This window comes from Ranitomeya imitator, chromosome 4, assembly GCF_032444005.1.
Source record: "Ranitomeya imitator isolate aRanImi1 chromosome 4, aRanImi1.pri, whole genome shotgun sequence".
Classification (NCBI taxonomy): domain Eukaryota; kingdom Metazoa; phylum Chordata; class Amphibia; order Anura; family Dendrobatidae; genus Ranitomeya; species Ranitomeya imitator.
In genome coordinates, this window is record NC_091285.1 from 685,729,672 (window position 1) to 685,752,980 (window position 23,309).

Below are 23,309 nucleotides of genomic sequence, written 5' to 3' on the forward strand. Positions count from 1 at the left end.
GTATAAGAATATAACTACTATAATACTGCCCCTATGTACAAGAATATAACTACTATAATACTGCTCCTATGTATAAGAATGTAACTACTATAATACTGCTCCTATGTATAAGAATATAACTACTATAATACTGCCCCTATGTACAAGAATATAACTACTATAATACTGCTCCTATGTATAAGAATATAACTACTATAATACTGCTCCTATGTATAAGAATGTAACTACTATAATACTGCTCCTATGTACAAGAATATAACTACTATAATACTGCTCCTATGTATAAGAATATAACTACTATAATACTGCCCCTATGTAAAAGAATTTAACCACTATAATACTACTCCTATGTACAAGAATATAACTACTATAATACTGCCCCCTATGTACAAGAATATAACTACTATAATACTGCTCCTATGTATAAGAATATAACTACTATAATACTGCCCCTATGTACAAGAATATAACTACTATAATACTACTCCTATGTATAAGAATATAACTACTATAATACTGCTCCTATGTATAAGAATGTAACTACTATAATACTGCTCCTATGTATAAGAATGTAACTACTATAATACTGCTCCTATGTATAAGAATATAACTACTATAATACTGCTCCTATGTATAACAATGTAACTACTATAATACTGCTCCTATGTATAAGAATGTAACTACTATAATACTGCTCCTATGTACAAGAATATAACTACTATAATACTGCTCCTATGTATAAGAATATAACTACTATAATACTACCCCTATGTAAAAGAATTTAACCACTATAATACTACTCCTATGTACAAGAATATAACTACTATAATACTGCCCCCTATGTACAAGAATATAACTACTATAATACTGCTCCTATGTATAAGAATATAACTACTATAATACTGCCCCTATGTACAAGAATATACCTACTATAATACTGCTCCTATGTACAAGAATATAACTACTATAATACTGCTCCTATGTATAAGAATATAACTACTATAATACTGCCCCTATGTACAAGAATATAACTACTATAATACTGCTCCTATGTATAAGAATATAACTACTATAATACTGCTCCTATGTATAAGAATATAACTACTATAATACTGCCCCTATGTACAAGAATATAACTACTATAATACTGCTCCTATGTATAAGAATATAACTACTATAATACTGCCCCTATGTACAAGAATATAACTACTATAATACTGCTCCTATGTACAAGAATATAACTACTATAATACTGCTCCTATGTATAAGAATATAACTACTATAATACTGCCCCTATGTACAAGAATATAACTACTATAATACTGCTCCTATGTATAAGAATATAACTACTATAATACTGCTCCTATGTATAAGAATATAACTACTATAATACTGCTCCTATGTACAAGAATATAACTACTATAATACTGCTCCTATGTATAAGAATATAACTACTATAATACTGCCCCTATGTAAAAGAATTTAACCACTATAATACTACTCCTATGTACAAGAATATAACTACTATAATACTGCCCCCTATGTACAAGAATATAACTACTATAATACTGCTCCTATGTATAAGAATATAACTACTATAATACTGCCCCTATGTACAAGAATATACCTACTATAATACTGCTCCTATGTACAAGAATATAACTACTATAATACTGCTCCTATGTATAAGAATATAACTACTATAATACTGCCCCTATGTACAAGAATATAACTACTATAATACTGCTCCTATGTATAAGAATATAACTACTATAATACTGCTCCTATGTATAAGAATATAACTACTATAATACTGCCCCTATGTACAAGAATATAACTACTATAATACTGCTCCTATGTATAAGAATATAACTACTATAATACTGCCCCTATGTACAAGAATATACCTACTATAATACTGCTCCTATGTACAAGAATATAACTACTATAATACTGCTCCTATGTATAAGAATATAACTACTATAATACTGCCCCTATGTACAAGAATATAACTACTATAATACTGCTCCTATGTATAAGAATATAACTACTATAATACTGCTCCTATGTATAAGAATATAACTACTATAATACTGCCCCTATGTACAAGAATATACCTACTATAATACTGCTCCTATGTACAAGAATATAACTACTATAATACTGCTCCTATGTATAAGAATATAACTACTATAATACTGCCCCTATGTACAAGAATATAACTACTATAATACTGCTCCTATGTATAAGAATATAACTACTATAATACTGCCCCTATGTACAAGAATATAACTACTATAATACTGCTCCTATGTATAAGAATGTAACTACTATAATACTGCCCCCTATGTACAAGAATATAACTACTATAATACTGCTCCTATGTATAAGAATGTAACTACTATAATACTGCTTCTATGTACAAGAATATAACTACATAATACTGCCCCTATGTACAAGGATATACAGATCCTTCTCAAAAAATTAGCATATAGTGTTAAATTTCATTATTTACCATAATGTAATGATTACAATTAAACTTTCATATATTATAGATTCATTATCCACCAACTGAAATTTGTCAGGTCTTTTATTGTTTTAATACTGATGATTTTGGCATACAACTCCTGATAACCCAAAAAACCTGTCTCAATAAATTAGCATATTTCACCCATCCAATCAAATAAAAGTGTTTTTTAATAACAAACATAAAAACCAACAAATAATAATGTTCAGTTATGCACTCAATACTTGGTTGGGAATCCTTTGGCAGAAATGACTGCTTCAATGCGGCGTGGCATGGAGGCAATCAGCCTGTGACACTGCTGAGATGTTATGGAGGCCCAGGATGCTTCAATAGCGGCCTTAAGCTCAACCAGAGTGTTGGGTCTTGCGTCTCTCAACTTTCTCTTCACAATATCCCACAGATTCTCTATGGGGTTCAGGTCAGGAGAGTTGGTAGGCCAATTGAGCACAGTAATACCATGGTCAGTAAACCATTTACCAGTGGTTTTGGCACTGTGAGCAGGTGCCAGGTCGTGCTGAAAAATGAAATCTTCATCTCCATAAAGCATTTCAGCCGATGGAAGCATGAAGTGCTCCAAAATCTCCTGATAGCTAGCTGCATTGACCCTGCCCTTGATGACACACAGTGGACCAACACCAGCAGCTGACATGGCACCCCACACCATCACTGACTGTGGGTACTTGACACTGGACTTCAGGCATTTTGGCATTTCCTTCTCCCCAGTCTTCCTCCAGACTCTGGCACCTTGATTTCCGAATGACATGCAAAATTTGCTTTCATCAGAAAAAAGTACTTGGGACCACTTAGCAACAGTCCAGTGCTGCTTCTCTGTAGCCCAGGTCAGGCGCCTCTGCCGCTGTTTATGGTTCAAAAGTGGCTTTACCTGGGGAATGCGGCACCTGTAGCCCATTTCCTGCACACGCCTGTGCACGGGGGCTCTGGATGTTTCCACACCAGACTCAGTCCACTGCTTCCTCAGGTTCCCCAAGGTCTGGAATCGGTCCTTCTCCACAATCTTCCTCAGGGTCCGGTCTCCTCTTCTCGTTGTACAGCGTTTTCTGCCACATTGTTTCCTTCCAACAGACTTACCATTGAGGTGCCTTGATACAGCACTCTGGGAACAGCCTATTTGTTGAGAAATTTCTTTCTGGGTCTTACCCTCTTGCTTGAGGGTGTCAATGATGGCCTTCTTGACATCTGTCAGGTCGCTAGTCTTACCCATGATGGGGGTTTTGAGTAATGAACCAGGCAGGGAGTTTATAAAAGCCTCAGGTATCTTTTGCATGTGTTTAGAGTTAATTAGTTGATTCAGAAGATTAGGGTAATAGGTCGTTTAGAGAACCTTTTCTTGATATGCTAATTTATTGAGACAGGTTTTTTGGGTTATCAGGAGTTGTATGCCAAAATCATCAGTATTAAAACAATAAAAGACCTGACAAATTTCAGTTGGTGGATAATGAATCTATAATATATGAAAGTTTAATTGTAATCATTACATTATGGTAAATAATGAAATTTAACACTATATGCTAATTTTTTGAGAAGGACCTGTAATTATTGTAATACTGATCCCTATGTACAATAATATAACTGCTATAATACGGCTCCTATGTACAAGAATATAACTACTATAATACTGCCCCTATGTACAAGAATATAACTACTATAATACTGCCCCTATGTACAAGAATATAACTACTATAATACTGCTCCTATGTACAAGAATATAACTACTATAATACTGCTCCTATGTACAAGAATATAACTACTATAATACTGCTCCTATGTACAAGAATATAACTACTATAATACTGCTCCTATGTATAAGAATTTAACTACTATAATATTACTCCTATGTACAAGAATAAAACTACTATAATACTGCCCCTATGTACAGTATATAACTATTGCAATCCTACTCCTATGTACAAGAATATGACTACTACAATACTGTCCCTATGTACAAGAATTTAACTACTATAATACTGCCCTCTATGTACAAGAATACAACTACTGTGAAACTTGCCCCTTATGTACAAGAATATCACTACTATAATACTGCCCCTATGCAAAATAATATAACTGCTATGATAAGGCTCCTATGTACAAGAATATAAATACTATAATACTGCCCCCTATGTACAAGAAAATAACTACTTTAATACTGCGCCTTTGTACAAGAATATAACTACTATAATACTGCCCCTATGTACAATAATATAACTACTATAATACTGCTCCTATTTACAAGAATATAATTACTATAAAAATGCTTCTATATACAAGACTATAACTACTATAATACTGCCCCTATGTACAAGAATATAACTACTTTAATACTGCCCCTATGTACAAGACTATAACTACTATAATACTGCCCCTATGTACAAGACTATAACTACTTTAATACTGCTCCCTATGCACAAGAATATAACTACTATAATACTGCCCCTATGTACAAGAATATAACTACTATAATACTGCCCCTATGTACAAGAATATAACTATTATAATACTGCCCCTATGTACAAGACTATAACTACTATAATACTGCCCCCTATGTACAAGAATATAACTACTATAATACTGCTCCTATGTACAAGAATATAACTACTATAATACTGCCCCTATGTACAAGAATATAACTACTATAATACTGCCCCTATGTACAAGACTATAACTACTATAATACTGCCCCTATGTACAAGAATATAACTACTATAATACTGCCCCTATGTACAAGAATATAACTACTATAATACTGCCCCTATGTACAAGAATATAACTACTATTACACTGCTCCCTATGTACAAGAATATAACTACTAGAATACTGCTCCTATATACAAGAATATAACTACTATAATACTGCCCCTATGTACAAGAATATAACTACTATTACACTGCTCCCTATGTACAAGAATATAACTACTATAATACTGCTCCTATGTACAGGAATATAACTACTATAATACTGCCCCTATGTACAAGAATATAACTACTATAATACTGCCCCTATGTACAAGAATATAACTACTATAATACTGCCCCTATGTACAAGACTATAACTACTATAATACTGCCCCTTTGTACAAGAATATAACTACGATAATACTGCCTCTATGTGCAAGAATATAACTAGTATAATACTGCTCCTATGTACAAGAATATAACTACTATAATACTGCCCCATGTACAAGAATACAACTACTATAATACTGCTCTTATGTACAAGAATATAACTACTATAATACTGCTCCGATGTACAGGAATATAACTACTATAATACTGCCCCCTATATACAAGAATATAACTACTATAATACTGCTATGTACAATAATATAACTACTATAATACTGCTCCTATGTACAAGAATATAACTACTATAATACTGCCCCTATGTACAAGAATATAACTACTATTACACTGCTCCCTATGTACATGAATATAACTACTATAATACTGCTCCTATATACAAGAATATAACTACTATAATACTGCCCCTATGTACAAGAATATAACTACTATTACACTGCTCCCTATGTACAAGAATATAACTACTATAATACTGCTCCTATGTACAGGAATATAACTACTATAATACTGCCCCTATGTACAAGAATATAACTACTATAATACTGCCCCTATGTACAAGAATATAACTACTATAATACTGCCCCTATGTACAAGACTATAACTACTATAATACTGCCCCTATGTACAAGAATATAACTAATATAATACTGCCCCTATGTGCAAGAATATAACTAGTATAATACTGCTCCTATGTACAAGAATATAACTACTATAATACTGCCCCATGTACAAGAATATAACTACTATAATACTGCTCTTATGTACAAGAATATAACTACTATAATACTGCCCCTATGTACAAGAATATAACTACTATAATACTGCCCCTATGTACAAGAATATAACTACTATAATACTGCCCCTATGTACAAGAACATAACTACTATTACACTGCTCCCTATGTACAAGAATATAACTACTATAATACTGCTCCTATATACAAGAATATAACTACTATAATACTGCCCCTATGTACAAGAATATAACTACTATTACACTGCTCCCTATGTACAAGAATATAACTACTATAATACTGCTCCTATGTACAGGAATATAACTACTATAATACTGCCCCTATGTACAAGAATATAACTACTATAATACTGCCCATATGTACAAGAATATAACTACTATAATACTGCCCCTATGTACAAGACTATAACTACTATAATACTGCCCCTATGTACAAGAATATAACTACTATAATACTGCCACTATGTGCAAGAATATAACTAGTATAATACTGCTCCTATGTACAAGAATATAACTACTATAATACTGCCCCTATGTACAAGAACATAACTACTATTACACTGCTCCCTATGTACAAGAATATAACTACCATAATACTGCTCCTATGTACAAGAATATAACTACTATAATACTGCCCCTATGTACAAGAACATAACTACTATTACACTGCTCCCTATGTACAAGAATATAACTACCATAATACTGCTCCTATGTACAAGAATATAACTACTATAATACTGCCCCTATGTACAAGAACATAACTACTATTACACTGCTCCCTATGTACAAGAATATAACTACTATAATACTGCTCCTATATACAAGAATATAACTACTATAATACTGCCCCTATGTACAAGAATATAACTACTATTACACTGCTCCCTATGAACAAGAATATAACTACTATAATACTGCTCCTATGTACAGGAATATAACTACTATAATACTGCCCCTATGTACAAGAATATAACTACTATAATACTGCCCCTATGTACAAGAATATAACTACTATAATACTGCCCCTATGTACAAGACTATAACTACTATAATACTGCCCCCATGTACAAGAATATAACTACTATAATACTGCCCCTATGTGCAAGAATATAACTAGTAGAATACTGCTCCCATGTACAAGAATATAACTACTATAATACTGCTCTTATGTACAAGTATATAACTACTATCATACTGCTGCGATGTACAAGAATATAACTACTATAATACTGCCCCCTATATACAAGAATATAACTACTATAATACTGCTATGTACAAGAATATAACTACTATAATACTGCTCCTATGTACAAGAATATAACTACTATAATACTGCCCCTATGTACAAGAATATAACTACTATTACACTGCTCCCTATGTACAAGAATATAACTACTATAATACTGCTCCTATATACAATAATATAACTACTATAATACTGCCCCTATGTACAAGAATATAACTACTATTACACTGCTCCCTATGTACAAGAATATAACTACTATAATACTGCTCCTAAGTACAGGAATATAACTACTATAATACTGCCCCTATGTACAAGAATATAACTACTATAATACTGCCCCTATGTACAAGAATATAACTACTATAATACTGCCCCTATGTACAAGACTATAACTACTATAATACTGCCCCTATGTACAAGAATATAACTACTGTAATACTGCCCCTATGTGCAAGAATATAACTAGTATAATACTGCTCCTATGTACAAGAATATAACTACTATAATACTGCCCCATGTACAAAAATATAACTACTATAATACTGCTCTTATGTACAAGAATATAACTACTATAATACTGCTCCGATGTACAAGAATATAACTACTATAATACTGTCCCCTACATACAAGAATATAACTACTATAATACTGCTATGTACAAGAATATAACTACTATAATACTGCTCCTATGTACAAGAATATAACTACTATAATACTGCCCCTATGTACAAGAATATAACTACTATAATACAGCCCCTATGTACAAGAATATAACTACTATAATACTGCCCCTATGTGCAAGAATATAACTAGTATAATACTGCTCCTATGTACAAGAATATAACTACTATAATACTACTCTGATGTACAAGAATATAACTACTATAATACTGCCCCCTTTATACAAGAATATAACTACTATAATACTGCTATGTACAAGAATATAAATACTATAATACTGCTCCTATGTACAAGAATATAACTACTATAATACTGCTCCGATGTACAAGAATATAACTACTATAATACTGCTCTGATGTACAAGAATATAACTACTATAATACTGCCCCCTTTATACAAGAATATAACTACTATAATACTGCTATGTACAAGAATATAACTACTATAATACTGCCCCATGTACAAGAATATAACTACTATAATACTGCTCCGATGTACAAGAATATAACTACTATAATACTGCCCCATGTACAAGAATATAACTACTATAATACTGCTCCGATGTACAAGAATATAACTACTATAATACTGCTCCTATGTACAAGAATATAACTACTATAATACTGCTCTGATGTACAAGAATATAACTACTATAATACTGCCCCCTTTATACAAGAATATAACTACTATAATACTGCTATGTACAAGAATATAACTACTATAATACTGCTCCTATGTACAAGAATATAACTACTATAATACTGCCCCTATGTACAAGACTATAACTACTATAATACTGCCCCTATGTACAAGAATATAACTACTATAATACTGCCCCTATGTGCAAGAATATAACTAGTATAATACTGCTCCTATGTACAAGAATATAACTACTATAATACTGCCCCATGTACAAGAATATAACTACTATAATACTGCTCCGATGTACAAGAATATAACTACTATAATACTGCTCCTATGTACAAGAATATAACTACTATAATACTGCTCCGATGTACAAGAATATAACTACTATAATACTGCCCCCTATATACAAGAATATAACTACTATAATACTGCCCCTATGTACAAGAATATAACTACTATAATACTGCTCCTATATACAAGAATATAACTACTATAATACTGCCCCTATGTACAAGAATATAACTACTATAATACTGCTCCTATGTACAAGAATATAACTACTATAATACTGCCCCTATGTACAAGAATATAACTACTATAATACTGCTCCTATGTACAAGAATATAACTACTATAATACTGCCCCCTATATACAAGAATATAACTACTATAATACTGCCCCTATGTACAAGAATATAACTACTATAGTACTGCTCCTTTGTACAAGAATATAACTACTATAATACTGCTCCTATGTACAAGAATATAACTACTATAATACTGCTCCTATGTACAAGAATATAACTACTATAATACTGCTCCTATGTACAAGAATATAACTACTATAATACTGCTCCTATGTACAAGAATATAACTACTATAATACTGCTCCTATGTACAAGAATATAACTACTATAATACTGCTCCTATGTACAAGAATATAACTACTATAATACTGCCCCCTATATACAAGAATATAACTACTATAATACTGCCCCTATGTACAAGAATATAACTACTATAGTACTGCTCCTTTGTACAAGAATATAACTACTATAATACTGCTCCTATGTACAAGAATATAACTACTATAATACTGCCCCCTATATACAAGAATATAACTACTATAATACTGCCCCTATGTACAAGAATATAACTACTATAATACTGCCCCTATGTACAAGACTATAACTACTATAATACTGCCCCTATATACAAGAATATAACTACTATAATACTGCTCCTATGTACAAGAATATAACTACTATAATACTGCTCCTATGTACAAGAATATAACTACTATAATACTGCTCCTATGTACAAGTATATAACTACTATAACACTGCTTCACAAAAGAGTAATATAAGAACTATTGTACTGCCTTAGGCTATGTGCACACGTAAGAAAAGAGGTGCAGAATTTTCTGCACGAAATCCGCATCTCCTGGCAGAATCCGCAGCTGCGGATTTGCCGCGGTTTTTATGCGGTTTTAGTGCGTTTTTTGTGCCGAATTGATGCGGATTTTGTGTGTATTTTCTGCAGGTTTTTACCACTGCAAATTTCTATTAATGGAAGGGTTCAGAAACGCTGCAGATCTGCACAAAAGAAGTGACATGCAGTTCTTTGAAATCTGCAGCGTTTCTGCGCAGATTTTTCTGCACCATGTGCACAGGTTTTTTTTCACATTGATTTGCATTGTACTGTAAATCACAGTGCAGATCTGCAGCGTTTCAGCGTGGGAAAAAAACGCTGCAGATCTGCACTAAATCTGCATCGTGTGCACACAGCCTTATAGAATGTATGAGAATATAAACTTTCTTACCAGAGTATATATTTTCTTTACCCGTATTTCCCTTCTCTATAGTATATTGTTATATCACTTAGTTATCCTCATTCTGTTTCCCAGGTTTAGTTTTGAGAATTATCAGGATTTCCAGGCTTTGTCTTTTGCTGTAGAAGAGATCAATAACAATCCTCATGTCCTTCCTAATGTAACACTGGGCTTACAGGCCTACGACTCCTGTGATGTTCTCCATCTGGACCTAGCGGGATCATTTCACATTCTAAGTGGATCCCACACAGCCATCCCCAACTACAGATGTCTGTCTGATGTTCCTCTTACAGCTGTGATTGGAGCCGCAGTCTCCACTCACTCAATTCTGCTGGCTCATATTCTGGGTCTCTACAGGTATCCTCAGGTATGGTGATGTCACTGATATTGACTCTTATATTGATACTAGATGGTGGCCCGATTCTAACGCATCGTATATTCTAGAATATGCATGTCCTCGTAGTATATTGCCCAGTCACGTAGTATATTGGCCAGCCACGTAGTATATTGTCCAGCCACGTAGAATATTGCCCAGCCACGTAGTATATTGTCCAGCCACGTAGAATATTGCCCAGTCACGTAGTATATTGGCCAGCCACGTAGTATATTGCCCAGCCACGTAGTATATTGCCCAGCCACGTAGTATATTGCCCAGTCACGTAGTATATTGCCCAGTCACATAGTATATTGCCCAGTCACGTAGTATATTGGCCAGCCACGTAGTATATTGCCCAGCCACGTAGAATATTGCCCAGCCACGTAGTATATTGCTCAGCCACGTAGTATTCTGCCCAGCCACGTAGAATATTGCCCAGTCACATAGTATATTGGCCAGCCACGTAGTATATTGCCCAGCCACGTAGTATATTGCCCAGCCATGTAGTATATTACCCAGCCACGTAGTATATTGGCCAGCCACGTAGTATATTGCCCAGCCACGTAGTATATTGCCCAGTCACGTAGTATATTGCCCAGCCACATAATATATTGCCCATTGACGTAGTATATTGGCCAGCCACGTAGTATATTGCCCAGCCACGTAGTATATTGCCCAGCCACGTAGAATATTGCCCAGTCACATAGTATATTGGCCAGCCACGTAGTATATTGCCCAGCCACGTAGTATATTGCCCAGTCACGTAGTATATTGCCCAGCCACATAATATATTGCCCATTGACGTAGTATATTGGCCAGCCACGTAGTATATTGCGCAGCCATGTAGTATATTGCCCAGCCACGTAGTATATTGCCCAGTCACATAGTATATTGCCCAGCCACGTAGAATATTGCCAAGCCACGTAGAATACTGCCCAGCCACGTAGTATATTGCCCAGTCACGTTGTATATTGCCCAGCCATGTAGAATATTGCCCAGCCATGTAGTATATTGCCCAGTCACGTAGTATATTGCCCAGTCACGTAGTATATTGCCCAGCCACGTAGTATATTGCCCAGTCACGTAGTGTATTGCCCAGTCACATAGTATATTGCCCAGCCACGTACTATATTGCCCAGTCACGTAGTATATTGCCCAGCCACGTAGTATATTGCCCAGCCACGTAGTATATTGCCCAGTCACGTAGTGTATTGCCCAGTCACATAGTATATTGCCCAGCCACGTAGTATATTGCCCAGTCACGTAGTATATTGCCCAGCCACGTAGTATATTGCCCAGTCACGTAGTGTATTGCCCAGCCACGTAGTATATTGCCCAGCCACGTAGTATATTGCCCAGCCACGTAGTATATTGCCCAGTCACATAGTATATTGCCGAGTCACGCAGTATATTGCCCAGTCACGTAATATACAGAACAGAGCCACGTAGTATATTGTCCAGTCACGTAGTATATTGCCCAGTAATGTAGTATATTGCACAGCCACGTAATATACAGAACAGAGCCACGTAGTATATTGTCCAGTCACGTAGTATATTGCCCAGTAATGTAGTATATTGCACAGCCACGTAATAAACAGCACAGAGCAACGTAGTATATTGCCCAGTCACGTAGTATATTGCCGAGTCACGTAGTATATTGCCCAGCGACGTAGTATATTGCACAGCCATGTAGTATATTGTCCAGTCATGTAATATACAGCACAGAGCCACATAGTACATTGCCCAGCCACGTAGTATTTTGCCCAGTTACGTAGTATACAGCACAGCCACGTAGTATATTGCCCAGCCAGGTAGTATATTGCCCAGTCAAGTATGGAACAGGTTAAAAAATAAAAAATAAACATACTCAGCATCCGAAGAGCCCGTTGTAGTTCCGGCGCTTGTGAGCGGTGTCCGGTCCCAGGATTGGTATGAGCGCAGGACCTTCCATGATGTCGCGGTCACATGACCGTGACGTCACGAGCACATGACCGTGACGTCATGGAAGGTCCTTCGCCCATAGCATCTTTGGAAGCGGAACCTGCCGCTTGCAGTGCCGAGGAGAGGATGCGACGGCGGAAGGTGAGAATAAGGTTTTTTTATTATTATTATTATTTTTAACATTAGATCGTTTTACTATTGATGCTGCATACGCAGCCCATGAGTATGATGGGATAATTGCTTCACAGGATCTAGACACTACGCTTTTCTTAATACATCCTAAACTGTTAATGGAAGAATATACACTGGCGCTATAACTGTAGATGTGAGCTACACAAGTGCCGCTGGTACTCCTGTCTGATGATGTGCCCAATCCGACAAACAAGAATAAAAGACCAGTATAAACGAATAAAGAGTACCGCGCTACAAATGGTTTCTAGGGCTGGGTGCCGTCAGTGATTCCAGCGTAACAACTCAAAACTCCCTATGACCGCAGATGGCAACTAATACTAACTGACCAATTTGCCAATTTGCATATACTTGGAAGAGAGAGGTGCGCTGACCTTCTGTATGCGTAGTGTAACTAATTGTGGCTTTCCTGCTAAGCTTGTAATACTATACTGGTACACCGCATTAGTAGATGGTAACTAGTAATATTGCCGTTACCTACTGAGTGCCGCCGTATGGGGATCCCGGAGCTGCTCGGCTACTTTCGTCGGATTCAGCTGGCTGGTCAGTGCATCTAGAGGTCCGCTCTGTCGGAGGGCTGATTCCGTCTACTTATTCAAAAAGGATTCCTGGAACACCCTTTATCACGTCACTTCAAAGACAAACATGGACAATCAGTTAAAGGAACTGTCTTCTACGGTATCCAGGTTGTACGCCCTAACAAAAGGGGAGGTGATTTTATCAAACAAATGTCAAGAATTGAATCCCAGTGGATCTTCACCCTCCATAGTTTAAAACCAAAGGGCCTCAATTGCGAACTCGCAATTCGCAGTGTCGGCCATTTCTTCACTTGTATCCAGGGACGCCTCCGGCTGGGACGTCTCTGGCGCTACACGTAGCTACCACAGTCCTCACCTGCAGTACCTAAAGCCGCCGATACCGATCGAGGCAGGCACCCGCATACTTATCTTCCAAGTAGACGGAATCAGCCCTCCGACAGAGCGGACCTCTAGATGCACTGACCAGCCAGCTGAATCCGACGAAAGTAGCCGAGCAATTATTTTTTTATATAAAATAGTTTTTATTGTGTAAAAGCGCCAAAACATAAAAAAAATTACATAAATGAGGTATCGCTGTAATCGTACTGACCCGAAGAATAAAACTGCTTTATCCATTTTACCACACGTGGAACGGTATAAACGCCCCCCTAAAAGAAATTCAGGAATAGCTGGTTTTTGTTCATTCCGCCTCCCAAAAATCAGAATAAAAAGCGATCAAAAAATGTTATCTGCCCGAAAATGTTACCAATAAAAACGTCAACTCGTCCCGCAAAAAACAAGACCTCATATGACTCTGTGGGCCAAAATATGGATAAATTATAGCTCTCAAAATGTGGTGATGCAAAAACTATTTTTTGCAATAAAAAGCGTCTTTTAGTGTGTGACAGCTGCCAATCATAAAAATCCGCCAAAAAAACGCTATAAAAGTAAATCAAACCCCCATTCATCACCCCCTTAGTTAGGGAAAAATAATAAAATGTAAAAAAAATGTATTTATTTCCATTTTCCCATTAGTGCTAGGGTTAGGGCTAGGGTTAGGGCTAGGGTTAGGGCTAGGGTTAGGGCTAGGGTTGGGGTTAGGGTTTCAGTTATAATTGGGGGTTTCCACTGTTTAGGCACATCAGGGGCTCTCCAAATGCGACATGGCGTCCGATCTCAATTCCAGCCAATTCTGCTTTGAAAAGGTAAAACAGGGCTCCTTCCCTTCCGAGTTCTCCTGTGTGCCCAAACAGTGGTTCCCCCCAACATATGGGGTATCAGCGTTCTAAGGACAAGTTGGACAACAACTTTTGGGGTCCAATTTGTCCTGTTACCCTTGGGAAAATAAAAACATAGGGGATAAAATATCATTTTCGTGGAAAAAAAAATATTTTTTATTTTCACGGCTCTGCGTTATAAACTGTAGTGAAACACTTGTTGGTTCAAAGCTCTCACAACACATCTAGATAAGTTCCTTGGGGGGTCTAGTTTCCAATATGGGGTCACTTGTGGGGGTTTCTACTGTTTAGGTACATCAGGGGCTCTGCAAATGCAACATGACGCCTGCAGTCCATTCCATCTAAGTCTGCATTTCAAACGGTGCTCCTTCCCTTCCGAGCTCTGCCATGCACTCAAACGGTGGTTCCCCCCCACATGTGGGGTATCAGCGTACTCAGGACAAATTGGACAATAACATTTGTGGTCCAATTTCTCCTGTTACCCTTTGGAAAAAAAAATTGCGGGCTAAAACATCATTTTGTGGAAAGAAAAAATGATTTTTTAATTTTCACAATGCTACATTCTAAACTTTAGAGAAACAATTGGGGGTTAAAAGTGCTCACCACACATCTAGATAAGTTCCTTAGGGGGTCTTCTTTCCAAAATGGGGTCACTTGTGGGGGGTTTCCACTGTTAAGGCACGTCAGGGGCTCTCCAAATGCGACATGGCGTCCGATCTCAATTCCAGCCAATTTTGCATTGAAAAGTCAAATGGCACTCCTTCCCTTCCGAGCTCTGCCATGCGCTCAAACAGTGGTTTATCCCCATATATGAAGTGTCGACGTACTCAGGACAAATTGCACAACAACTTTTTGGGTCCAATTTATCCTTTTACCCTTGGGAAAATAAAAAATTTGGGGCAAAAAGATCATTTTTTGTGAACAATAATATACATTTTTTTTTTACGGCTCTACATTATAAACTTCTGTGAAGCACTTGGAGGTTCAAAGTGCTCACCACACATCTAGATTAGTTCCTTAGGGAGTCTACTTTCCAAAATGGTGTCACTTGTGGGGGTTTCCACTGTTTAGGCACATCAGGGGCTCTCCAATCGTGACATGGGCTCCGATCTCTATTCCAGCAAATCTTGCATTGAAAAGTCAAATGGCGCTCCTTCCCTTCCGAGCTCTGCCATGTGCCCAAACAGTGGTTTACCCCCACATATGGGGTATCGGCGTACTCTGGACAAATTGTACAACGACTTTTGTGGTCCAATTTCTCCTGTTACCTTTGGTAAAATGAAACAAATTGGACCTGAAGTAAAAATTTTGTGAAAAAAAAGTTAAATGTTCAATTTTTTTAAACATTCAAAAAATTCCTGTGAAGCACCTGAAGGGTTAATAAACTTTTTGAATGTAGTTTTGAGTACCTTGAGGGGTGCAGTTTTTAGAATGGTGTCACTTTTGGGCATTTTCTGTCATATAGACCCCTCAAAGTCACTTCAAGTGTGAGGTGGTCCGTAAAAAAATGATTTTGCAAATTTTGTTGCAAAAATGAGAAATCGCTGGTCAACTTTTAACCCTTATAACGTCCTAACAAAAAAAATTATGTTTCCAAAATTGTGCTGATGTAAAGCAGACATGTGGGAAATGTTGTTTATTAACTATATCATGTGATATAACTCTCTAATTTAAGGGCATAAAAACTAAGAGTTTGAAAATTGCTAAATTTTCATAATTTCTGACAAATTTTTGTTTTTTTCACAAATAAATGCAAGTCATATCGAAGAAGTTTTACCACTATCATGAAGTACAATATGTCACAAGAAAAGAGTGTCAGAATCACCGGGATCCGTTGAAGCGTTTCAGAGTTATGACCTCATAAAGTGACAGTGGTCAGAATTGTAAAAATTGGCCCTGTCACTTAGGTGAAAACAGGCTTTGGGGTGAAGGGGTTAAGATGTACAATGTTGCATTTCTCCCTGTAAAAAAACATTTCATTAGTCGCTGATCATTGTTCAAGCTTATCTAAATCCTTCTGAATCCTTTCTCTGTCTTTTTTAGTAATAGATTTAATACTAGCTTTGCTGGGTCTGCAAATTTGATTAGTTTACCTTCAGTTCCCTTATCTAGATCATTTATAAAAATGTTGAACAACACTGGGGTCAGGACAGAACTTTGTGGTCCCCACTTGAAAGACTTTTCAAATGGATCTGCAACTATTTATGACCACTCTTTGAGTTTGATCACAGAGCCAGTTATAAATCCACCTAACCGTAGCCTTGTCAATCCCATACTTGGTCTTTTTTTAAAAAAAAGGATAGTATGAGATACTTTACCAAGTGATTTGCAGAAGTCGAGAGAGAGAAAAAAGAGAGATATAATTTTCCTTCTCTAAATTTCGTGGTACAAATTATTTTCAATGTTACCTGAAACAAACTATGGTATAAAGATTGGGTCATGTACCAGAATGCCAACTTCCACAAGTCTGCTCATCTCTACCCAAGAATGGAAGTGGTGCTGATAGTGCACATAGGTGGTGAGAATGTGTGTCAGGTGTGACTGCATCTGTTGCTGGAGCAGAAGCAAAACACCCATACAGAACACATAGCTTCTTGTCCCACTTTGCAGGAGGGCACAGGACACCACTTCGGAAGCCATACTAGTGTGAACAGGCGGTTGGATGGATAGAAGATAATGCTTCCTGCATGCTTGTCAGCACCACCTAGTCTTTCACACGGTCCAGTCGCACCAGCCAATAGTCTGGATCACAAAATCCTCAACCTGATCCTCCTTCCTCACATCATGTTGAGTCCCAGGAGACTAGTTATCTCATACTAGTACACTCTGATGATCTCTTTACATCATTAATTCTTGATTATGGCTTCTCACCTGGCATGTTCCAAGAGGGACAAGAGGGCATTTTGTTTAGTGAAGCACAAAATGTAGAGAAGCCAAGGTCACAAGAATATTATAGAGGGGAATGGCAATTTTTGTCTAAGTAGGTGGATGATGATGATACAGAGTTGCTGATAAGTCAGGTGGTTGTAAAGTAACCGAGTCAGGTGGACCATGGTGCGATGGTGGAAGATGGGGTGGTGTATAACAAAGTCACTGATCCAACCTGTGAAGCTAGCATGCCAAGCAAGGCCATCAGCTGAGATTGGGAATTATTGGCAGCACTGAAATAGGCAGAAAGAGACGTTAAAAAGTTAGGTGTTCCACAGTCTGGGATGTTTTTAAACAGAGTTCTGAGACAAAAAATGATAATTTTCAACTTGTGCCATGCCAAGATAAGCAGAGACCTGGCTACTAAGAGCCTAATCACCACTGGAATGATCAGGAACATGTCATCTAAGCACCTGACTCCGTCGAAAGCCTAGGCCCATAATTGGTGCCAGCGAATGACACCACTGCCTTTTTCCCTCTACAAGGTGATTAAGGTGGAAATGTTACCATTTAGGCTTGTAGACACAGGATTTTTGCCGACTCATGGCAGCAGCCTTCCCTCTGTACTCGTTCCCCAGCCTACACTATTTCTCCCAGTGTGGCATCCCAGCCTTGTACCAGCACGAGTGAAAGAAAATCACCCGTGCCCTTACCAGCACAGTTACTGGGATTGTTCATTTAACTACCAACACGTGGACAAGCGCTTGTGGCCAGTGACACTTCATTCTCCTGATGGCACACTGGGTAAATGTTGTGAAGGCTGGAGCTGAGTCCCACCATGGCATGGCACATGTGCTAAAGATGCCGAGGATTTCTGGCCCTACTTCTATCAGGGTTTCATCCACTTCCTACATCAGTTCTTGCACCCCTTCCTGCTCCTCCTTATCCTTCATCTCAGATGTATTATCTGAGAGCACATTGGAAGTTCTGAAGCATTGCCTCAGGAAAGCAGCAAAATGCTCTATTGAAGCAATGTTGTCTACTAGACAAACCACACACCACAGTAGAGTTATTGAAAGGAATAACACACCAGACAGATCTGTGGATCTTGCAACTGAACCTCCAACCAGGCATTGTCATGTGTGATAATGGCCATAACCTGGTGATGGCTGTGAAGCTCTGCAAGCTCACAAACGTACCAAGCTTGGCACCTCTGCTCAACTTTGTATTTCAACAGTTTCTGAAAACCTATCCAGATTTGCCAGTGCTTCTGGTCAAGGTATGCCACATCAGCACCCATTTACGCAAGTCAGCTACAATTGTTGCCACTCTAGCAGTGCTGCAGCAATGTATACAAATGTCAGCTCATTGACTCATGTGCGACGTGACCATGCTCTGGAACTCTACACAAATGTTGGCAAGGCATTGTGAGCAGCAGAGGTGAGTTGTGGAATACCAGCTCTAACACACCCATCAGTATTCTGGTCAGCCTACGCACATAACTGAAGAGTGGGCATGGATGTTTGACATTTGGTTGGTTCTTCAAGACTTTGATGACTCCACAAAGATGATGAGCAGCAATTACACCGTAGTCAGTGCATTGATCCCGCTTCTATGTCAACTTAAAAAGTGGCTGCTGGCAAACAAGCATGAAGCTTTGCATGAGGACCAGGTGGAGATGGAAGAAGATAGGGAGATACTACCCAGCCCATACTCATCTCATCTGTTGAGAGTGCATTGGGTAATAATGAGGAGGTGGAGGCTAAGGAGAAGGAACAGGAGCTGGTTACTAGCCCAACAGAGGCTGGTACCTACAAAAGCTTTGTCTCGCCTCACCTAGGGGGATGGGCTAAGGAGGGCAATGAGGTGGAAGAGAAGGAGGAGGAGAAGCTGGAGAGTCGTCATTATGGTGGAGAAAGTGAAGTGTCGGCTGTAGGTAACTTGGAACATATGTTAAAATTTAACTACCGCTGCCTTTCCTGTGACACTCTTATTGTATCCATCTTGGCCAAAAAAGAGTACTGGTTGTTCACCGTGCTAGACCAATGTTACAAGGAGTACCTTGCATCTCTACTACCTGACACAAAGAGGTCTGCTAAAATGGTGATATACCATAAGACCTCTTTTCAAAATATTTAAAAAAATTTCCATCAGACAACGCTTGTAGCAGTGAGCAAGCTTCCTTGCCCAACCAAGAAGGAGAGGAGAGCCGAGGAGGACACACGCCAGGTAGAGGCCGGTGTTCGCTGTCAATGGCCTGGGTCAATTTCATGACACCTTTACAGTTTACAGGCCCTGATTACTGGGCATTTTTGACAAAGAGTTTGTTAGGCATCAGGATTTTCCCGCTGCGCGAGATAGATCACAAGCATTATCTGGTACTGTGGTCTCCCATTGAGGTTCGGCCGCTGCGATTGCTTCTCAGCACAAACGTCGGTCCCAGCATCTTGCTCAGGCTTGTGGTATATGTTTGGTTGCTGCTGGCTCTTCAGCCAAGTCTATGGTAATCAGTGATATGCAGGTGCAACCTTGCGCTCTGGAATCTAAGTCCAGAGATCACCTTACTGAGCATGTCTCTGATGTAGCGTCTTCTTATTGGTGGTTGGACGTTAGCTGCGCTGGTGATGTGGCAGCTCCAGATTGGCCCGCATGTGATGGCTCAACCGACTGGGCATGAGTGTTTAGGGTGGAGCCTAGTGTAATAAAGGCTCTCAGCGGCACACCCCGGCACACTAGTGTCATTTCTTTTTGGAGTGAGTGGGTGGTTAACACTCTGCCTGCACGTTTGTGCGAGCCTGTTTATGTTCAAAGACTGTACACGTTGGCAGCTAGGTAGCACATTTATGCAGTTTTGAACTCTTGGCTCAACGCCTGTGTCTCAAGTTTGCTACATACTCATGGTGTCAGTCAGGTACAAGTTTGGTAGTGTCAGGACAGGGGTAATTAGCCGCTTGGCTTAGCATCTGTTTCGTTCATGTATGCGATTAGCACAGTTCAGTTACAGAGCAAGCTCAACCCTTATGTTTCCTCTCAGTAAAGTCGAAAGGGTATTGTACTTAGTGTCATAAGAGTTCCTTCTCTTGGCACAGCATCTGCTTCATTCGTATGTGGGGTTTGCACAGTTTAGTTTCAAAGCAATCTCAATCCAAGTGCTAACATCTCTGTGACGTTAACAGGGTATAGTACTTAGCATTCTTAGTACAGTACCTCCATGTGAAATAACTGAGCTTGGTACAAAGTGTTCTGAGTACGCTGTGTGGTGGTAACACAGTGTGTTTAAGGTAATGCTCGCTGTTTTGTTCCATCATTGTCCACACTAGCAGCAGGTTCATCTCTGAACGGTGGACCTCAGGTTGCAATTGCACTTTATTTTATATTTTATTAAGTACAATCCGCCAACCCTAACAGAGTTAAAGTTTGTAAAGATGATCAAGCCTACCTGGTCGACAAAACCATCGATCTCCTGTATTTCCTCTGTCACCTTAAAACTATTGAGACTCAAAGCTGGACACATGGCATGAGCTTTCCCTCTGTGCTTTGGAGGTGTTGTGTTGCCCTGTTGCTAGCTTCTTGTCTGAGCGAGTTTTTCAATGCCGTTGGGGGTGGAGTCAAAACAGACAAGCACTTTCGCCTATACACATAAAATGCTGACCGGCTCACTCTGATAAAAATGAACACCGTGTAGATTATCCCTAACTTTTCCACATCACCAGATGACAACAGCACATAAAGTGTTTTTTGTCTTCAATATTTGAATGAGGACCTCCAGCTGTTGCCATAAATGGTTTATGAATGACCCTCCTTATAATTCTTTTCTGGCTTTCCACTGTGTGAGAAGCCATTGTAAGTACCACAACTACACTTTAAAAAAAAATGTTAAGAAGCACTTCAATTGGTTCTTTCTAGGGTGTATTGATGACCCTCCTTATATTTGTTTCTGGCTTTGCACTGTGTTCAGAGCCTTTGAGTGTAAAAGTACCACATCTACACTTAACTTTTTGTCATGAGACTGTCATGCTGTGACAGTCCACAGTAAGGAAGAGGAGCCTCAAACTGTCCCTGGAGCCTGTACTCTAACTATTTCTGTCCTGGGAGTACTCTTAGAGGTAGAGAGTCCCGAGTCCCATTCCATGAGGTATGAAACAGGAATGAAGTGTAAATTATACACAAAGACAAAAAAGGGATATCAGAAAACCTCTATCAAACAAAAGTACTAACAAACAATAGGGAGGAGCATAGGGACTGAGAGGAGTAAAGTAAATGGGAAAAAGGACCAGGAGATAAATACACACATAAAAACAGCAACATACAAAACACTACAACTCCAACTCCAAATTTAAACTACTTAGCATTAGCATACAGCACAGGAAGACAAATATCCAATAGCAGCAACAAACTCCTATTCAGCACATCGTCTCCTAAGTGCAAGGTAGTAGAGCTTTCATTAACAGGACAGAGAAGGTCTGGCCACATTTTAAAGGAAGAGTTAATGACTAGATCGGAAGCAGCTGAAATTAAGCTGTATGTTTCAGACCAACATAGAAAGTGTCGTTAACCTCTTCAGCACCAAAGGAAACCAAATTCATTTAATATTGGATCCAAATACACAGGCTAAATAGAAGATCTGCGGTTCACAATACGCAGTGATCTCTACCCCCAATTCTCCCAGGTTGGCGTGACACACTTGTGACAGAGACACTCCAGTTGGTGCATTCAATGGTGTATAGATAGGCCTCTGTTTAATTTGTTTTTCTGGCTTCCCGCTCTCTGCAGAGCCTTATCTGGGTAGAATTATCACAACTACACTTCCTTAAAATGTTTTAGGCACTCCAGTTGGTACCTTCAAGGGTGTATGTATTACCCTGCCTGCAATTTTGGGAGGCTTTGCTCGTTGTACAGAGCTTTCATGAGTGTAGGAGTATCACAATTTCTCTTTTTTCCCAAAATGTGAATGATGTACAACAGTTGGTGCCTTCAAGGTTATATGGATGAACCTTTTGACAGACTTTGCACTTAGTTCATAGCCTTTATGAGTCAAGGAGTACCACAACTTCACTTTGTGCATAATATTTGAATGAGGCACTACAGTTGGTACCTTCAAGGGTGTATGGATGACCATGCTTGTAAATTTTCCAAGCTTTGCATTTAGTGCATAGCCTTTATGAATCTTGGAGTACCACTACATGAAAGTTTGAACAATATGTATGAGGAACTCCTTTATGTTTAATACAGGATGCATCTGAGTCCCTCTTCCATAAAATGTTTGGAAGTTCATGCTTCCTTCCTAAACTGAACTTAAATTTCAAATTTTTTAATAAAAATTGTATTTTTTATTTATTTAAATTCTTTTTTTAATCTTTTTTAAATGTTGCCTTATATGCAAGCCATTTTACAGGAAA

The 23,309-nt window shown here is 38.2% G+C and overlaps 1 protein-coding gene across 1 annotated transcript in view; it reads left to right on the forward strand.

The window, feature by feature from the left end:
• LOC138674700 (extracellular calcium-sensing receptor-like) overlaps window positions 1-23,309 on the forward strand; it is an 81,412-nt gene that overhangs the window by 38,508 nt on the left and 19,595 nt on the right. The window contains exons 2-3 of the mRNA XM_069762516.1: window positions 10,856-11,147; window positions 19,642-20,013. Of these exons, the coding sequence (XP_069618617.1) occupies window positions 10,856-11,147; window positions 19,642-20,013 (664 nt within the window). The remainder of the gene's footprint in view (window positions 1-10,855; window positions 11,148-19,641; window positions 20,014-23,309) is intronic.